Here is an 18,686-nt window from a genome sequence, read left to right on the forward strand (position 1 = left end):
TTTTATTCATTGTCTATTATTTTGTTTCTCTCTCTTTATATATATATTCTTGTCATTTTTATTTTCTTACTATCCTCCTCTTGCTGTATGTTTTCATGCTGTATGCAAAGCACTTTGAATGCCCCTGTTGTTGTATGAAATGTGCTATACAAATAAACTTGCCTTGCCTTGGCTTATCACAAGCGTGTGATTCCACATCACCTCCGCTACACTTGACGGTATCAGACATACAACCCTTAGTAACCCTCTCATATCTCCACAATTGTCAATAACAAGGGTCACCTTTTGATAGCATATCAGCCCAATAGAGCTCTCAGGTCTTCTGACACTGGTTTTCTCTGTGTACCACAATCCACAAGAAGAGATTTGGAGAGGCTGCATTCTCATTTTACGCACCCAAATTGTGGAATGCAGCCAGTTTACATTAGAGATGCAACCTCAGCACATTATGTTCAAGTCAACACTAAAACCCCATCTTTTTAATATTGCCTTTAAATTACTAAATATAATATATATAATTATTATTATAAATAATAATTATTATTATAATAAATAATCTGTCTAACATCTCACCACGTAATCTATACATAATAATATATATATACATATTATTAATAATATAACTAATTATTAAATAGAATAATGTAATGATAATAAAATAATAATATAATATAATATAATAATAATACATATTATTAAAAATATAAATAGTCTGTCTAACATCTCGCCACCTCAGGTGCGGCCAACTGCGTGACGGGCCAGAAGAAGAACCTGCTGGCCATGGCTAAGATCTGGTACAACCAGTTCAACATCAACATCCTGCGGCTGATGCACGCCAACAAGGCCGTGTGTGGCTTCCACCTGGGCTACCTGAACGACCACGAGCTCATCGCCCAGACCATGGCCAAGCTGCTGGAGCTGTACAGCCAGGGCCACATCAAGCCCCGCATCGACTCCACCTACCACTTTGAACAGGTGACTGTCGGTGGGATGACTGTGTGTGTGTGTGGGTGTGTGTGTGTGTGTGTCTGTCTGTGTCTGTGTGTCTGTGTGTGTGTCACTGTGTGTCTGTCTGTGTCTGTGTCTGTGTGTCTGTGTGTGTGTCACTGTGTGTGTGTGTGTGTGTGTGTGTGAGAGCAGCCTGCGGCTATGATAGCTACTGCTGTCAACGATGACAATTCCCTTTGGGGGAATGCCTTACTGTATCATTCAATTGTGCGTGCGTGCGTGCGTGTGCGTGCGTGCGAGATGTGGGAGGGATGTTTTCGCTAATGTGCATCTGTGTGAGTACCCAGCATGCAGTACCCATGCTTGGCTGACTCAGATGATGTATCGGGGGTCTCTCTCGGTAGCACCAGGGCTGTGGCAGACAGCCCAGCTCCTCACAGATTCTTGCAGTCCTCAAGAAGTGATAGATCGCCGTCATATAAACGGGGGGGGGGCGGGGCAAACACTCCTCCTCGACTTCCCTTAAAAGGCTATGTTTACGCCTCTCTCTGTTTACAGTCTTCACACCTCTCACGCCTTTGTAGTAGAAGCGTTTGATATCATCATGTCCACTCATGGACTCATGGATATTGGCAGGCTGTTGGTTAAACTTCACACCCTGCGTATGGGGCTTATGAGACAAGAGACACAGTACACAGGGGAGTGTTCCTCTACTCTGTTTACAAAGAGAGGGGGCCCTATAATTTGTTCATTAAAAACAAACTGACTTTGTGTCTACCTACCACCTGGAAGATCCGGGCGTTTCCATGGCAACTGGTCCTATGGAGACAACCAACCGACCGACGAGAGCCTCGATCTCGTCGGTCTCCTCCCTCGTTGCTCTCTCCCACTTCACCGTCATTGGCCAGAACGCCGGTGGTCAAGGGTCAGATTGATTGGAGGGTTTTGCGTGCTTCAGTTGTGGCAGGAAGTATGACTAGCGCACTGGGCAGGATTCCTGTTGCTATGCTACGGCGCCGTGCGGAAGCTTGGCTCCGATGTGGATAGGACCTTGAGGGTTAAATAGTCAATTTAATAAAGGTGGATGGGTTCTCCTAGAGTCTAGAAATCAGAATTCTCGTGAACAAAACCTTGCTTTTGACATGGTCATTCTGTATCTGTTGCACCTGAATGTGGCGAATGCCTATGATCAGATGAACATACTTCTGTGACAGATCGTGAGCTTAGAATGATAAGGTTCTATCTCCGTTTAGGGTAGTTCAGAGATATTGAAGCGTCAACGTTTTTACATTCCATTATGTTTTGTGAGATGGAACCTTTGTATTTTATGAATTACTAACTCAAAAATGTCAACATTTTAAAAACAACACCACACAGGCATTAATAAACACCTAATGGATCAGATTATGTAAAAAACTAAATTTTGACAAAAATGGAGATAGAGCCTTATAATTCTAACGTCACGAGATATCAGATATGTGAGGTGATGGCTGTGAGTGTATGTCAGCAGTTACAACACAGCCTTTTGTGTGTGACTGTTTCTCCTCAACACCTCGCCTAGTCAATGTAAATCAGGGTGACTAATCTATTGAACGCTTGTGACAGCTACCTCCCCACAGACATTAGCTCTCTCTCCCCTCCCTCCCCCCCCCCGCTCCCCTATCCACCCCCCCCCTCCCCCTCTCTCTCCCTTTCTCTCGCCATCCCCTCCCTCCCTCCTCCTATGTGTGTACAGTGTCTGAAACATGTCAGACTGCAACAATCCTCTGTCGGTCCCCCCCCCCCTCGCCCCTCCTGTCCAACGATATGCGTCTGACGACAGTTGCTAGGTGACGACCATTGTTGCCGTGGTGTCGGTGTTCGACAGGGGGGGATGTTTGTTGGGAGTTGCTGTCGGGGTGTGGTGGGGTGAGCAGGGGCTAGGCAGACAGTGAGGAGGCAGAGAGACAGTGGCGTTGGGGGGGAGGCCTATCGGGGGCGGGTCCCTCTCATTGTGTATATGAGGGAGAGGGAGAGATGAGGGAGAGATGAGGGAGAGGAGGCTCTGGTAAATATTAGGACGTCTGGGTGAGGGGAGCCACACAGAGGAATGTGTAACGTGTATAAACATCAAATGTTTCTTTGAAATCTCACTCTCACTCACTGTTTTTCCGGCCTCTTATCTGTCTGTTTTGTCTGTCTGTCTGTACGGTAGCTATCTGTCTGATGATACGGTAGCTATCTGTTTGTCTCTCTGGCCGTATGACTATGCAGTATCTGTCTGTCTGTCTGTCTGTCTGACTATACAGTACCTGTCTGTCTGTCTGTCTGTCTGTCTGTACAGTACCTGTCTGTCTGTCTGTCTATACAGTACCTATCTATCTGTCTGTCTGTCTGTCTGACTGTCTGTCTGTCTGTCTGACTATACAGTACCTATCTGTCTGTCTGTCTGTCTGTCTGTCTGTCTATACAGTACCTATCTGTCTGTCTGTTTGTCTGTCTGTCTGTCTGTCTGACTATACAGTACCTATCTGTCTGTCTGTCTGTCTGTTTGACTATACAGTACCTATCTGTCTGTCTGTTTGTCTGTCTGTCTGTCTATACAGTACCTATCTATCTATCTGTCTGTTTGTCTGTCTGTCTGTCTATCTGTCTGTCTGACTATACAGTACATGTCTGTCTGTTTGTCTGTCTGTCTGACTATACAGTACCTGTCTGTCTGTCTGTCTATACCGTACCTATCAGTCTGTCTGTTTATCTCTCTGTACATCTATTTACCTATCCATACCTCAATCTATCCATCTACTCTACCTAATTTATGTCTGATACCTTCCCTCTCTCCCCTCCCCTCTCTCCCCTTCCCTCTCTCCCCTCCCCTCTCTCCCCTTCCCTCTCTCCCCTCCCCTCTCTCCCCTCCCCTCTCTCCCCTTCCCTCTCTCCCCTCCCCTCTCTCCCCTCCCCTCTGTCCTTCTCCCTCAGGTGGGTGATGCGATGAGGCGTATGCACGAGCGCCAAAACATCGGCAAAGTGATCCTCCTCCCCGAGCCCAAAAAGGAGGAGGAGAAGACCGAGGCCGAGGCTGAGCCGGCCGAGACGGAGGACAAGAAAGAGGAGGAAGAAAAAGAGGAGAAGAAAGAGGAGACCAACACAGAAGAGGTCAAGAATGAGGAGAATTGAGAATGAGAGTTTTCAAAAGAAAGAATATGATGCAAGCGTTTAGACTCAAGCACTTCAGTGTTGGTCTTCTCTATGTCATAGACCAGGTTCTTGGAAATCTACAGTACCATCGCCTCTTAATGTTTATATCTGTTGATATCTTATGTACGATGATGTTGGCCCAAATTGTTTTGTGTTTTACCCTAGAATTTGGATTGGGGGTGGGGGGTGGGGGTGGTGGGGGGGTAAAAGCTGATCTCAGATCTGCTCTTAGGGCCGACTTCTACGTGGAGCATACAGTGGCGGTAGTGGCCTTGTCCTTTTGACACTAGTGACTTAACTAGTGACTTAACTAGTGACTTAACTCTACTTGTAAGTCCCCTGTTGTCTGTGAGAAAGTGAGAAAGCTCCTGTGACAAGTTGCTGTGTGTTGAGTTTCACAGCCTCCTCCTCGAACAGCAGCCTTCAATGTTTAACTACCCCCATTAGCTGCTGTTTATGAGCCAGCATACACAGAAACACTTAAATTGTCCCTCTACAAGTTGTACTGCATGCCCCCAGGCTCTTCTTAATCCTGACTGAAGATTTAAGGTGTCGTTATATGAGTTGAAAGGTCTAAAAGATGGCAAACGTTAGTAGCATTAGTGAATTATTGAAAGTGAAAAAGTCTGTGTGAGTGTTTTTTTGATGGCTGTATGTGTACAGTGTGTGTGTGTGCGGCGTGTGCGTGTGTGTGTGTGTGTGTGTGTGTGTGTGTCCGAGCGTGATATGGTTAGTAAGTCGTTTGGACTCCGTTTAGCTGAAATTCCTCCCTCTCTTTCGATGGTCATGTCTGTTGTTTCAGTGGATGCAAAATGTGTTTTGGTGATTTGGCCACAGCGAGAGAAACGGGGAGGCCAGTAGACCAGTATTTAAACATAGTTTGATTGACGACTGCTTTTTCCTGACTGTGTGTGCCAAACTGAACGCCAACTTTCCTATTCGCCTTTGCCTACAAACTAATGCATCACAAAAAGACAAAAAGAGTGTGAAATAGGGACTTCCCTCGCCTTGTTTTTGAACGGTTCGTTACGAAACAATGTATTTGGCACAACGTGTTAGATAGATAGGGTTTCCAAAATAACACCCTCAGCCTGTGTTCTCTTTTTTAGTGATTTACCGTCGTCAGCTTTTCAGTCCTTATCAGTGCCTCCTCCTCTCTGTGTGAAACATATCCCAGATTGTAACTGTGTACTGTCTCAAGGGCCGCCCCGCCCCCCCCCCCCCAAACCTTCTTCCAGGTCAGTCTTAACCTTTGACCTGGGAACAGGAGAACGAACCAGGAACATACTTGACTTTTATACCAAACTACCAGGGGTTTGCCTCTCTAGAAACTTCCCAGTCTGAGTGCCATGATATTCAACTCTTTTTGTATTGTTCCTTTACAGTATACGTATGTGGCTAATTTTAACATCCTTATGATATCTGTGTGGCCAATATATGAAATGTAGAAAAAAAAATATTTCATTCATTTTCATATCGTAACAGTCGGTTAACTCAGGCTACAATTTAGTTGCCGAGGTAACCGACTGTTACGATCTTTGTCATAATGGATGCCCGTAGATTGGAAGGTCTGGGGTCTGAGTTCTGCACAGAAACGTTCCGCTGTCACCCTTTGCTACAGTATACATTTCATTTCATAGTATGTCTGACAGAGGGAATCTCATAGTGTTTCCATGGTGACCTCACAATGTTCCATTGAACATTCTTGGATTTTCTATTTTGCGGCTTTAATAAACGGACTCCAAATGGTTAATATAACAAAAGTCGTCAGTGTTGGAGGAAGCTGATGTTTTTTCCAGCTGTGGTGGTAACTGCTGTGGCGCAGAGAGAGGGGAGAGAGGGAGGGGAGAGAGAGAGAGCAGAGAGAGAAGAGAGAGAGAGGGGAGAGAGAGAGAGAGGGAGAGGGGAGAGAGAGAGAGAGGAGAGAGAGAGAGAGAGGGGGGGGGGGGGGAGAGAGGGGAGAAAGAGAGAGAGAGGAGAGAGAGAGAGAGAGACAGAGAGAGAGAGGGAGAGAGCAGAGAGAGAGAGCAGAGAGAGAGGGGAGAGAGAGAGAGAGGAAGCCTGTCTCCTCATCTAGACCACGCCAGCTCAACACATTCCACTCCTACTGCTCACTCGTACTATCACTCTCTGGAGAGCCCTCCTCCCATCTCTTTGTTTTGTCATTTAAATGACGATAAAAATCAAAGAATTTCCTCATTTTGTAAAAAACACAAACGGTTCACGTGGTTTGTTTTCATTTCTTTTGATCTCTGTAAGAACTGAAACTGTACGTTTGGGGTTGTGTGTTAGTTTTCCTTCTCTTTCCTGGCAACCATGGTAGAGTGAGAGCTAAGATCCGGCTGGGATTTCCCTAAGTGGAACAGGACTGGGAATAAAAGGAGCTTTCTTCCCGGGAACTGCATGCTACTGGCCTTGACAGGTGTTTCCACCTATTCAGAAAACCTCAGCCATACAGTACCAACCCATTGTTGCATTTGCATTGATGACACTCAGTAGCCTAGTAATTCCTAGTCTATTTTTTGCCCGCCGAGATACCCAGGTGCAGTGTGAATTGTTCTTTGATTGTGTGTTGACTGACCATCTCTTTCTTTGAGGCTTATTCCAAGTCCATTAAGTGATGGTTTTTAGGACTTAAGATCCTTAAATCACTACACTCTTTTGTGTTTCGTGTACCTGAGCTCATATGGCACTATTAACTTATTCCTCGTAAGTTGCAAACACTTGCATATCTCTGCCCGCTATGTATTTGAATTCTTTGTAGAAAGTTCGCTGCAGTGCTTGGATCTAGGTTCGACCACTTATATGATGCTGTTCACACGAATCTGTGAATCCGCTTTTTTCTGCTGTGTTGCCGTATGCCTTACCTGTATTGTACATGTTTACTGAAATGAATAAATTGCAACTGTCTGATGGTATTTCATTGTGTGCCTCTATCTTTAATTTGTCACGCCCTTATCCTGGGCTGTGGAACCGACGCTGCCTTCCTCTCAGCTTGAATGGAGTCTATATGTAGACCAACAGCGCCCTCTGTAGTCGGTTACAGAGCAGTGCACACACTGTCATCGTGAAGGTGAGAATGCAATATCAGAGCTGTAGTGAGCAACACAATGTAAGCCTCATTTGGGATGTGTTTAGGATGCTCTGTGACTACCCCACTACAGTGTATGGCCAAAATGGTCTTAAATTGATGAGCAAGTAAATAAGTAATATTCTCTTAATAGTAGTATGTGAACAGTGTGCAACGTTCAAGCTTTCTAAAAGCTTACTAATGGTTGTAATGACTATGTTTAACTGGTAGCGATCAGGGGAATGAGATGTCTAGAAAGAAATATTTCATTTACGAATGGTGTTTTGGTCCAGGAAAAGTGCTTTTCTAAAATGGTGTCTTTCTCTTTCTGTCTATAGCGGCTTTCATCATGTCCCGACACTGCAAATCCATTTTTAAGGAGGTTATATTATTGATAGGTAAGATGTTGTTGTTGCAACTTCAAACTGAATTTCACCACGGTGTTCCAGAGGTGGCAGATTTCCAACGAACGAACATACTCCCTGCTCTTTTAATTTAGGGTTAGGCGTAAGGCTATAGGAGTGATCTTAGAGTTAGGAGTTTGGGATAGTGTTCAAAAGCTAATTGCTACAAGATCAATTGTCACACTTTCTGTTAAGCTGTATGGCCGATAGTGACGACCAGTTTTGGGGGTAGGCCTGTAAGTAAATGTGTCCTTCCTTTACGAAACAGCATATTCCATCAACTTCAACATGCGTAATGTTTCACTTAATGTTGTAAAAATGTTTAATGAAAAGACAAATGATTTCTGTATTTTAATCACTTTGGTCTTTATAAGAACTATATTGGCACAGTTTTCTTTGCACATACAATATTTTTGCAGATATTTTGCACATACCTCATTTTTCATATTAGTCTTGAATTATACATCTGTGCATACCATAACTGTACATATCTTATTGTTCTACATCTCTTGTACCTACTACTTAATAAGTGTCCTTATTATACCTTACTTATCATATCATAATTGTACATATCCAATTACTTGTGATGCGTAAGCTAAAGGGGTTGTTCACCATTTTATTACTCGCTATGACATTCTGTGATTTAACTATTAAAGCCTATCCCCTAGCTTTACTACTTGTCTACTACTGTCTAGATAACATCTTGTCCTTCGTCCCCATATAATAGCATGATAAATCATGTGGAATTATTTGTAGAAGTGATATATTCTACTATATACTGTTCTCAACCTGTTTAGATTTGGTCCATTCGAGGTTCTCATCCTGTCTTGGCTCAGTGTAGTCTTTCAGACGTCTTCAACACCCTGAGACTTCAGCACCTCAGCTAAGTGTCTCAGATAGCCAGAGTCTGGGTAGCCGTTCCTGCCAAGAAAGAAACAGGGGAAGTATCTTTTAGACTGCACTCTACCGAACTGTGGTGTTAAAGTAGTAGTGTTTAGGTTGTAGTGTTGTTTCACTCAATGTTTAGGTGTTTCACTCAATGTTTAAATGTCCCATATGTGTTCATAGCATTGTCACATAGTTAGGATTGGTTTAATCATTCTTGTTTACAGAATTGTCATTGTGATGTCATTGTCATGTTCTCGGTTTCATTTGGTTTGTGATTTGTTCCACTGAATGTTAACTCAAAGTGACAGCAATGATCAGTGATGTTTATCTCTTTCATGTGTCAGTCCTGTATTTGTCTTGTATAGTAAAAAGCAATAAGTCTCCCTTTATCATTTTGATACTTGTTCAGAGAGGCAGAAAAGGTGCTTTTAAAGCAGAAAAACAACTTCACAAAAGAGTTAATCAGCAGAATTGAGTTGACTTAAGTTCAGCTTTGAGTTGACTTAAGTATGTTAAATGCCTTAAGTTGTTCATAGTCTTCATAAACATCTATAAGCCTGTCACGCTATATAAATAATCCACTATGTCACATCCCAAAAATACTGTTACTGTTTTGTGTTAATCTATCGCATAGTGACTCACCTGGACCTCCCTCCCTCTATGCTGGTCTTGTGTGGGATGACCCCCCAGGTCACCCTGTCGTCTCCCCCTCTCACACAGAAGGTCAGGCGTTGGTGGAAGGCCCGCTCCAGGGAGGGCCGCAGCCTACGGGTCGTCTCGTTCAGAGGCAGGTAGGCCTCAAACCTTCCCCCTTGGAAAGGAGCTCCGGGGTTCGGCTGGTCCTTCTACACAGAGGAGGCATGAACTGATTGTGAATCATGACAAGGTACATCACAGTATCAGACCTCAATTAAAGGCCGTTTAGACAGTCAAGGCTTTTAAGAAATTTGCTCAATTAAAAAAAAAATTCTCCTTGGCCTTTGACCTGAGGTGAGCCGTATACCTTCCGACACTGCACTTTTTGTACTTTTATTTCTGCACTTGTATTTTGTATTGCATCCTGTTTTTAGTGTATTTTTATCTGTTGTTTCTCTTTTACTAGTGTTTTCTGTTAAGCACTTTGGGCAGCTGTTTTGTAAAATGTGCTATATAAATAAACATTACTTACTTACTTACATACAGTTAACAAAAGCTTTATCATAATTATTATTAGTTTATGAAATCTGATATAGCTGTGATTATGACTAGTAAAAAAACTGTTAATGTTACGATATTCTAAGATCATTCTTATGACCTGTTAACACTACTAACTACGAGATATTATACCACTCTGTTTTCAGTGGTATCAAGTGCTTGGGTTTTCAAAGAGCTACTGTAATGTAATACAAAACATAAGCAGTAAACTGACCGTATATAAATGTGAGCCTAATCAAATATTCTCATTATCATCTCATCATCATTCATCATCATCATTATTCCCAACCCCGCTGAAAAGTTCAACTGTAATTGCTCATTACATCAAATTCTCCTGCATGAAGAAAACAAACGGCCCTTACCCCTTGGACGCCGTCAGGAACACTGTAGGTAATCTTCATCGTTGTATACTTGCTGTACCCCTGCAGACTTAGGGACAGCTCACTGTAACTCATGGTACCTCTGATGCCAGTGATACTTTCTTCAGATTTGGGGCACACCTCACAGTCGATATGGACGTCCTCCTTGCATTGTGAGCATACAGCCACGCCACAAGCCATCATACAGACAGATTCCTCTCTGGTTCCACACAGACAAGACAGATCAGTTTCTCCCTCCGTTTTTTTCTCTTCATGTTTTTCCTCAGACTTCAGACATGCTCCATAGTGTTTGTCATTGGCGCTTTGTGGATCAGTTGTTGCTTGATTAGACACAGGGCACTTGCTGCAGTAAGGATTGACTTTGTCCAGGCACCAAGGACACAAGGACACTCCGGAAGCCGTTATTGGCGTAGATTCTCCGCTGGTTTCACCTGTGTGAGACAGATCTGTCTCCCTCCTGGTTTGTTTCTCGTCTTTGTTCCCGCCAAATTTGCTTGCTCCGCCTCCGTGTCGGTTGGTATTACTTCGGGAATCCGCCGTATCCGTAGAGGAATTCCTCTGGGTGGTGTGCTGTTCCATTCTGCTAGGTGCTGGGCTTGCCTCCGATTTTTGGTTTTCGGTTAGGGTACTTTTTGTCTTGAAACTCTTTCTTTCTCCAAAAAGTCGAAGCTTCAGAACAGGTTGTTTCCTTTCGTTCGAAATAGTGTCTTTATTCAGAGAGGGTTCTTCTTCCTCTCTGTAGCTTGGCTCCTCTGACTCTTTATCATCTTGCTTGTCTCTGAAATTCTGTGGGGGACCAGAGGTCACATGCTGAACAGAGTCCCTCGTCATCTTGTTGGTTGCAAGGGTCGACTCCTGGTCTATTCTTTCATTCTTACCAGAGATCAAATGCACTGCCTCTTTCAGGGCTGACAGGGCCTTCTGACAATCTTGTTTGGGACCCAGTATGACAATGCGTTTTAGTACCAGAGTTATTTTCACTTTTTCAAATTTCTCCCTCACAACCGCACATAACGCCTCAACTCTGTGTTTCTCAGAATCTGCAACACCCAGATATGTTAGCGACAGCTGGTTGGTAGAGAAGTCCTTGGCTACTTTGGCGACAAGCTCTTTCAGTCGCTGCTGAGTAATTCTGACTTTTGCTGCATCGGCTCCTCTCAGATGGAGGATAACGTCCCTTCCTGCTGGTGTGTCCTTCATCTGCAGGTCAGAGGTCATGTCTTCTATGTCTGTGTTATAGAATTCCTTCATGTATACCCATTGAGGTATGGGCACCACCACCTCTACACTGAAGACTTCACTGATGTTTGAGGAATCGGACATGCTGCTGGTTTTCCCTCCTTGGGTCTTTTCAAACACATCTGAACTACTCATCTTCCCATGTTGTTTGAGCCTGTCCAGCCCTGAGAAGCTGTTGGTCCGTCTCAAAACGGACCCTGACTTTGATTGGTTGACAGTTGGTACTGACTTATTTTCAGACAGGTCCATGTAGTTCAATGAAAAGGATTCACTAACTTTGGTGGTGTTCGTTGAATTGCTTAAACCAAAGCTGGGAGGGAAGGGATCATTCCTCTTGAACAGAGGGTCCTCCCTGATTGGATTTGGGACCTGAAGATCACCTGAATTGAAGGTTGAAATTCCAAGCTTTAAATCTGTAATCTCAGACATTGGTCCACTAGTACCCAGTCTCTGGCCCTCACTTCCATGGGGTTTCGTAAACAGTCTGTTGTTTGTCTGTTGATCCTCAGAAGCCTTTGTGGCACCCAAACTGGACCCGAAAATATCTTTTGGCTTCTCAGAACTCACAGCACTTCCAAATTTGGCAGCCATTTTGTATTCTTTTCTCCCCTCATCCCCTACATTTCTGAGTTGCTTATCTACATAGGTGTCTGGGACAAAGGACAACGCTCCAGAAGGGACAAACAAATCATCAACAGGTCTGTTCCTCTCTTGACTGTGCTTCTTTGCAGTCCCATGCATGCCCATTAGGAACTGCTTGGCCTCTGAAACATCACGTCCATTGCCAACCAGGTAGACATTAGCCTCATCCTCATTGATCAATAGCTTCGGGAATGTCTGTGTTAGAGCCTCAACGGCCTGCTGGAACTCCTGTATGGGTAGCCCCTCTTTGGCCAAATGCACCTTCCGTAGCTGGGCCTCTTTCTCCTGGTACAGCAAGCCAAGCTCCACATGTGCAGCCATTACACCCTCCATACCTCGTCCAACCGCCCCTTTCTTGACCTGCAGGTGAAGTGTGGTGATGTCCTCGGTGGTGACATCCTGTACGTTCACTCCATGCCTGTCGAGGATGCTCTGGTACTCCACTGAGCAGTGCTTCTGGAGGTACCGGAAGATATCGGAATCTAAGACCATGGAGAAGTCCTCCAGGGAGTTTTCCTTTGCCGATGCCCCAGCCTGTTCCATATCATCTGGGTACGAATCGTACGATGGTGGAGGAGGGGTTTGACTCCTCTCCAAGGCTCTGCTGGAACCTTTTTTCAAATCGAAAAAATTCTGATCCAGTCCGGAGGCCTGTTCTCTATCATCTGTGTACGATGGTGGAGGAGGGGTTGGACTCCTCTCCGAGGCTCTGCTGGCACATTTTTTCAGATCCAGTCCGGAGGCCTGGAGGATCTCTGGATCCCACTGATTTTCTGTTTGTTCTTGGGTGGAGTTGTTGTATCTTTTGTCATCCACAGTGTTCTCAGCGTCACGGGAAGTTTGGGCATCTCGACTAGTCTGTGAGTCCAAAAGACTCAAAAGATACTTGGTCAAGGTCTGGACATCTGAGTAGGGGCCTTTTAAAGTGCAAAGGACATCGTGAAGGTCGAAGGTGAATTTTACTTCAGGGTAGGTTGTGCGCATGTTAGATATTGCTTTCTTTCCCCCGGGCAATTTGCTATAGTCCACTGTCACGGCCGTGTCCACAAAGAGCTGAGAGATACAATAAAGAGGAGTGAGACAAAAACCTTACAAAAGAGAAGAGAAGGGGAAAGTAATAGTGATAGTATATTTGATAGTATGTTTGCTCGACTTACCTCATTTGGGTCCATTTCATGTTTGTGCCAAGTCACTGTCAGGTCATATTGCTTGTCGTTCAATAATAATGTGTGATTCCCATGCTCAACCACTCTCTGAGCCACTGCATGACACGGCAAACAGAAAATGAATACATTAAAAGATGCTTCTGAAGGAACTATATGCATTGCTGGTCTATGGGATGTGCCTAGTCATGCTTATGTAATGTCATTAGAATCTCTGCTCAATCTGCAAGGCTCTAAGGCTCCTTGCTCCCTAATCTTGAATGCAGCATCACCTCTTAAGGTTATCTTTGCAAGTTACTTAACGTACTCATTTAAATGACCTCTGACCTTTACTGTCTTCGAAGGTAATGCAGGCAGCTTTAGGAGTCGTCTTGATGACTTTGACACAGGAAATCTCCCCTCCTCCATTCCTTTTCCGCAGAAAGTGGATGTGTAGTTTGTCCAACAGTCTGTTTTCAGTCATGTCCGGGGGTAACCCCCACACTCTGACAGTCCTCCCCTCATTCGCCATCCTTGTTTTCTAGCTGCAAAACATGTGCAAGTCAATATATAATCTGTGCTATAATCTCTGCTCCAATCTGCCCAAAACATTTTTGGGAAATCAAAGAGACAAAGGGCCATGAGTGGTTGGGATAATTGATTGATTGATTGATTGAAAACTTTATTAGAAGATTTGCAGAAGTAGGTACATGAAAGTACATATTACATACAAGGTCAACTAACAGGATAAAAACCCAAGAAAGCCACTGGCTTATTTCAATTGGGGTCCTTGATTGAATTGAATACTATTATGAAGATGTACCATTTTCCTCACTAATTAGGATTTCATTGTGAACTTAAACCATTTCTACGATTTATACCATGACATTCGGTGTACACATTGAAAGGGCTGCGTTCAACGACAGTGTACTTGTGTGACTAGTGAAGTTGTCCTATAAAACTATAGCTGTTTCCCCTCCCCCCATGCATTTATGCAATCTAGCTACATAACGTAGCTATGTATAGACTATGGAAGGTCTCATACTCTGTGTACAGTAAACAATAGCCATGTGCGCACTGCAACAAAATAAACATTAGTTGCAGCCCTAGTAGTTGCAGCCCTTGTCACATTTCCAAGCCATGCCAGAATGTTACTACATTGTCCGACTTGACATACATTATGTAATAATACAGCAAGAGGAGCATAGTAAGAAAATAAAAATTACAATGAATAAAAGCAAATATAAGAAGTAAATAGATAAAACATTTAATGAGACAATAATTAATGGGAAAAAAAACAGAGGATAGAAGTCTAGATCAGTGGTTTTCAACCCTCTCCTCAGGGACCACCAGCCCACATGTTTGATCTGTTCCACCACCAGCACACCTGATTCAACGAATCAAGTACAAATTATGTACAAATCATTAGTTGAATCAGGAGAGGGTTGAAAACCACTGGTCTAGATACATTGTCCACCTGGCCTGGCCTGGTGTCTAGTTGGGTTGTCCTCACCTGGCCTGGCCTGGTATCTAGTTGGGTTGGCTCTTCAGCACAAACAAGTCCGAAGTCTTTGTCATTCATAACAATGCTACACATCAGCCATTATTAGGCCACCTGCCTACTAGGCCCACTCAATAGTTCTTGTAATATTATGACATCTAACTCTAATCGAAAATCGATTTTAGTATGTAAAAGGTTACTTTATATTATTTTAATTATATTATTACAACTATACATCTTCGTATATCTAGGCTTGTGTCCACAAATAGGGTGTAAAAATACAAGAAAGCTACAGATAACACGATTTCACACCGATCATTAAAAGTGTCGGGGGACTCTAAAATGATAGGCCTTCTACAACTGTATAACATCTGCAAATATAACCAGCAATTTTCATTGAATATACTACTTACTGTTTTGCGTTTCTTTAATTGATCTTCTTTAATTGGTTCAAATGCATATAGGCTTGTAGACCACATACAATAGACTTAAACAGAGTTAAAGGTAGGTATACCGTATATATCGGACCTGTTGCAAACCTGAATCCCACGGATGATTCCACTTTTCTCAAGAAATAGAAACTGAAAGTACGCGCGAGCGACTACATGACGTCAGAAGCGTGTGACTTGAAGACAAGAGGCACCGCTCACACTGGCCACCAGAGGTCGTCGTAGCTGTGAAATAATTTCAAAGTGCTGCATGTTTCCCCTGAGTAGCCTACAGAAAATATTACAATAGACTAGCCTTACTGTTGTATCTTGTTCACTGATATTTGATCTCTGCGCTGGAATATTGCTCTCATATTATCTAATAGGAGGAACCTTACAACTAGAACTGCCAGAAGTTTACACTGTAATTTACATGTCATTTTGTGAGCAGAAGGACCCATACAATAAGCTGCTTTTCAGAGCACTAGAAAATGAAATATGAATTAATATTTAATCAAGTGCATCTGCTATCCAGATAGAATTTAATTATAATACATTTATAAACAGGAGAGTAGATTGTCTTCAGATTGAATACAGAATTAATCTGTCAATTAAAACCAACATGGTATCTCAGTCTTGACTCTCGCCAGAGACTGTTAATAATTGACTCTGTTGACATTGTTATGGTATCAGTGGTGAGATCTGACCAGTACGGCCGGCTTTGCTGTAGGCTGACTTCTCCGGAAAGCATAAGAATGAAGAGTGTGTGAGAACTCTGTCTTTCTGCAAACTGTAAAGCCATCTTTAGCAGTTCAGTTTATTGCTCCTCTGTTTACTGGTATGTTGTTGCATTAAGTCGTAGATTCCTTCAACTGACAGTAACAGATGCCTATCTTGGTCCTCTGACAGCTGACTAAGCTCAAATGACTGACTAAGCATTTATTTTTAGAGAAGACATTTCACATGTAGTATCCAAGCAGAGTTACCTTCTGTATGTGTTTTTTGTAGTCCCTCACAGTAGCACACAATTCCTGCTATACTGTATGTTTAGGCCTATCTATAATACAGTAGAAAGTGCCGTCTACATGTAAATCTATCTATTTATAGTCGTTCTCCTCTAGTTACCTTTGTGGAATTAGCTTACTTGTTGCCAAAATTAGCTTACTTGTTGCCAAAATTAGCTTACTTGTTGCCAAAAGTCATGTCCTTTTAAGCTTTGCTCAGACACCCTAATCTTTACTCTGCTAGTGTGGCCATGTTCATGAATGTCTGAAGGTCTTTATTGTCATTGCTACAGTACAGGTACCAAACAACGAAATTTAGGAGGGGTGGCTCCCCTGGTGTTAGGAAAGAAAAAAAAACGGTAAAAAAAAAAAACACTTAAAAAAAAAACACAAGAAGGGAAGGAGCTGGTTTACATAAATAAAGGCTATGTACACTATCCACTATACTATACTGTACAGATAGACGACTAGGGTTGTCATATTGCACATAGTGTTATTGCACATTTATTTAAAGTGTCGCAGTTTGCAGGCTTGAAATGTACATATTTGTGCCTCAGCACTACACCTGATTTTTTCAGTCCAGCAGCTGCCATCAATCCGTCCAGACTGTCCAGGGCCCAGAACCTAGGTCTTTGCTGTGTTCAGGGCCTGGACGGCCCTGGGGTAGAAGCTGTTCTTCAGTCTGTTTGTCCTTGACCATGCGGCCATGGTCCTGAACCGCCTTTTCGAGGGCAGCCGGGTAAAGTGTTCGTACCCAGGGTGGGTTGGGTCCCTGGAGATCTTGGAGGCCTTCCTGAGACAGCGTGTGTTGTACAGCTCTTCCAGAGAGGGGAGGGGGGCGCCGGTGATCTTCTGGGCTGTTCTCACGACTCTCTGTAGCGCATTTCTCTCCGCGGTTGTGCAGCTGGAGAACCAGTTGCAGATGCCGTAGGTGAGGATGCTCTCCACTGCGCCGCGGTAGAAGGTCACCAGTATCTCCTGCTTGCTGTGTTCCTTCCTGAGGACTCTCAGGATGTATAGCCGCTGTTGTGTCATATATACGACTATAGCACAAGAAGTCATTGTCATTCAATACATTAACCACTCATATGTATACTGCAAGGCTGCTCTAAATATATTGCATATAATGTGTAGGCCTGAAATCACCAACTTTTTTTTTCTAGACTAGAATGATTTAATGTATTCATTTATTTTTATTTTTTATTTTTTGGTAACACGTTGCAATTTCTGGGATTAAAATGTTCAGATTTCAAAAATGTTTTGATTTGAAGTGGCATAAACTGGTTGTTATGGTGTTCCCTTGACAACCAGGTAATTAACATGAATTCCGTTGACAACCGTGAATGTAAAGGCTTTCACTCAATAACCTTGACAAGAAATCAAACATGGCTGAGCACATAACGGCTTTATTCACCACCTTGGTAGCTGAGCACACAAGGTACAGCAGATCTCTACAACAGATTATTCTATCAAACATGCATAATTGTATCATTATACAGAGGCCACCAGGGTTTGCAGTTACACACACACACACACACACACACACACACACACACACACACACACACACACACACACACACACACACACACACACACAGGTCTCACAGGTCATATATATTGGTCCTCCTCAGCAGGGCAGCATCTGGTCCCCCACCACAGACCTCATACAAAAGGCAACTCCCTGTGAGACCCATAAAACCAACACACACACACACACACACACACACACACACACACACATACACACACACACACACACACACACACACACACACACACACACACACACACGCTCACATCCAACATGGTATTATGCGTTCTCTATTTTAAACAGCATGGATGTAAAGATAAAGAAAGGAAATGTCATACATTTGCTTTTAAACCAAATTAATAGAAATATGTCTGCCTCAGACAAAAGTAAATAAATCAGAATTCATTCTAAAACAAAACATTTACATATAAGTATAAACAAAGATAGCGATCACTGATAAGAATTTGACACGGCTGGCTCTGTCCAAATCCAAAACCTTGTATTGTCTCTTTCTGTTGATAGTCTTCAAATAATAGTCTGAGTTTCTTCAACCTCCAGTTTCAGAGCGCAATCTGAGAAAATATGTATACTAGCCCTTCAAGTTTAAGATAGATAGATAGATCTTGATTTAGTCAGGACAGTGCACATCAATGAACAGTTAATTATGCAAAGTATGCTGACAGTAAATATGCCGGATTTAGCTGTGAGCTCATTTGCATTTGTAGTCCTCATGACATAAAATCGTACAATAGATTAAAAAATAAAAAAAAGAATAATGGACAACATCATAACAGAATACAATAGGGCATAAAACAATGAATATGTGACCATAGTGACATACATTGGTGCAGTAGAAAATAAAATTACAGGTAAACTTTAAAAAGTGCAAAATAAGACAGAAAATAAAGTAGGCTATGGATTCTCCAGCTTCAAAACTCCTCCTCCACCCCGACCCAGGGCTGTGTGCTGGGCCCGCTCCCCTCCTCCCTCTTCACCTACGACTGCGTGCCGATGCATGGCTCTAACACCATCATCAGGTTGGCATCTGACACCACGGTGGTAGGCCTACAGGGAGGAGGTCCAGCAACCGGCAGCGTGGTGTGCTGACAACAACCTGGCCCTCGACACCAGTAAGA

General features: G+C 43.2%; 1 protein-coding gene across 1 annotated transcript in view; it reads left to right on the forward strand.

Moving 5' to 3' along the window:
- The window catches only part of LOC308167501 (synaptic vesicle membrane protein VAT-1 homolog), a gene marked incomplete at both ends in the record, with an annotated part of 14,640 nt that extends 10,536 nt beyond the window's left edge, over positions 1–4,104 (forward strand). Inside the window, 2 exons of the mRNA XM_080541918.1 lie at positions 737–975; positions 3,907–4,104. Coding sequence (XP_080398044.1) covers positions 737–975; positions 3,907–4,104 — 437 coding nt within the window. The remainder of the gene's footprint in view (positions 1–736; positions 976–3,906) is intronic.
- Between the last annotated feature and the right edge of the window lie 14,582 nt (positions 4,105–18,686).

The sequence above is a fragment of the Nansenia antarctica genome (genome assembly GCF_963989245.1).
Source record: "Nansenia antarctica genome assembly, chromosome: 11".
In the NCBI taxonomy this organism is placed as follows: domain Eukaryota; kingdom Metazoa; phylum Chordata; class Actinopteri; order Argentiniformes; family Microstomatidae; genus Nansenia; species Nansenia antarctica.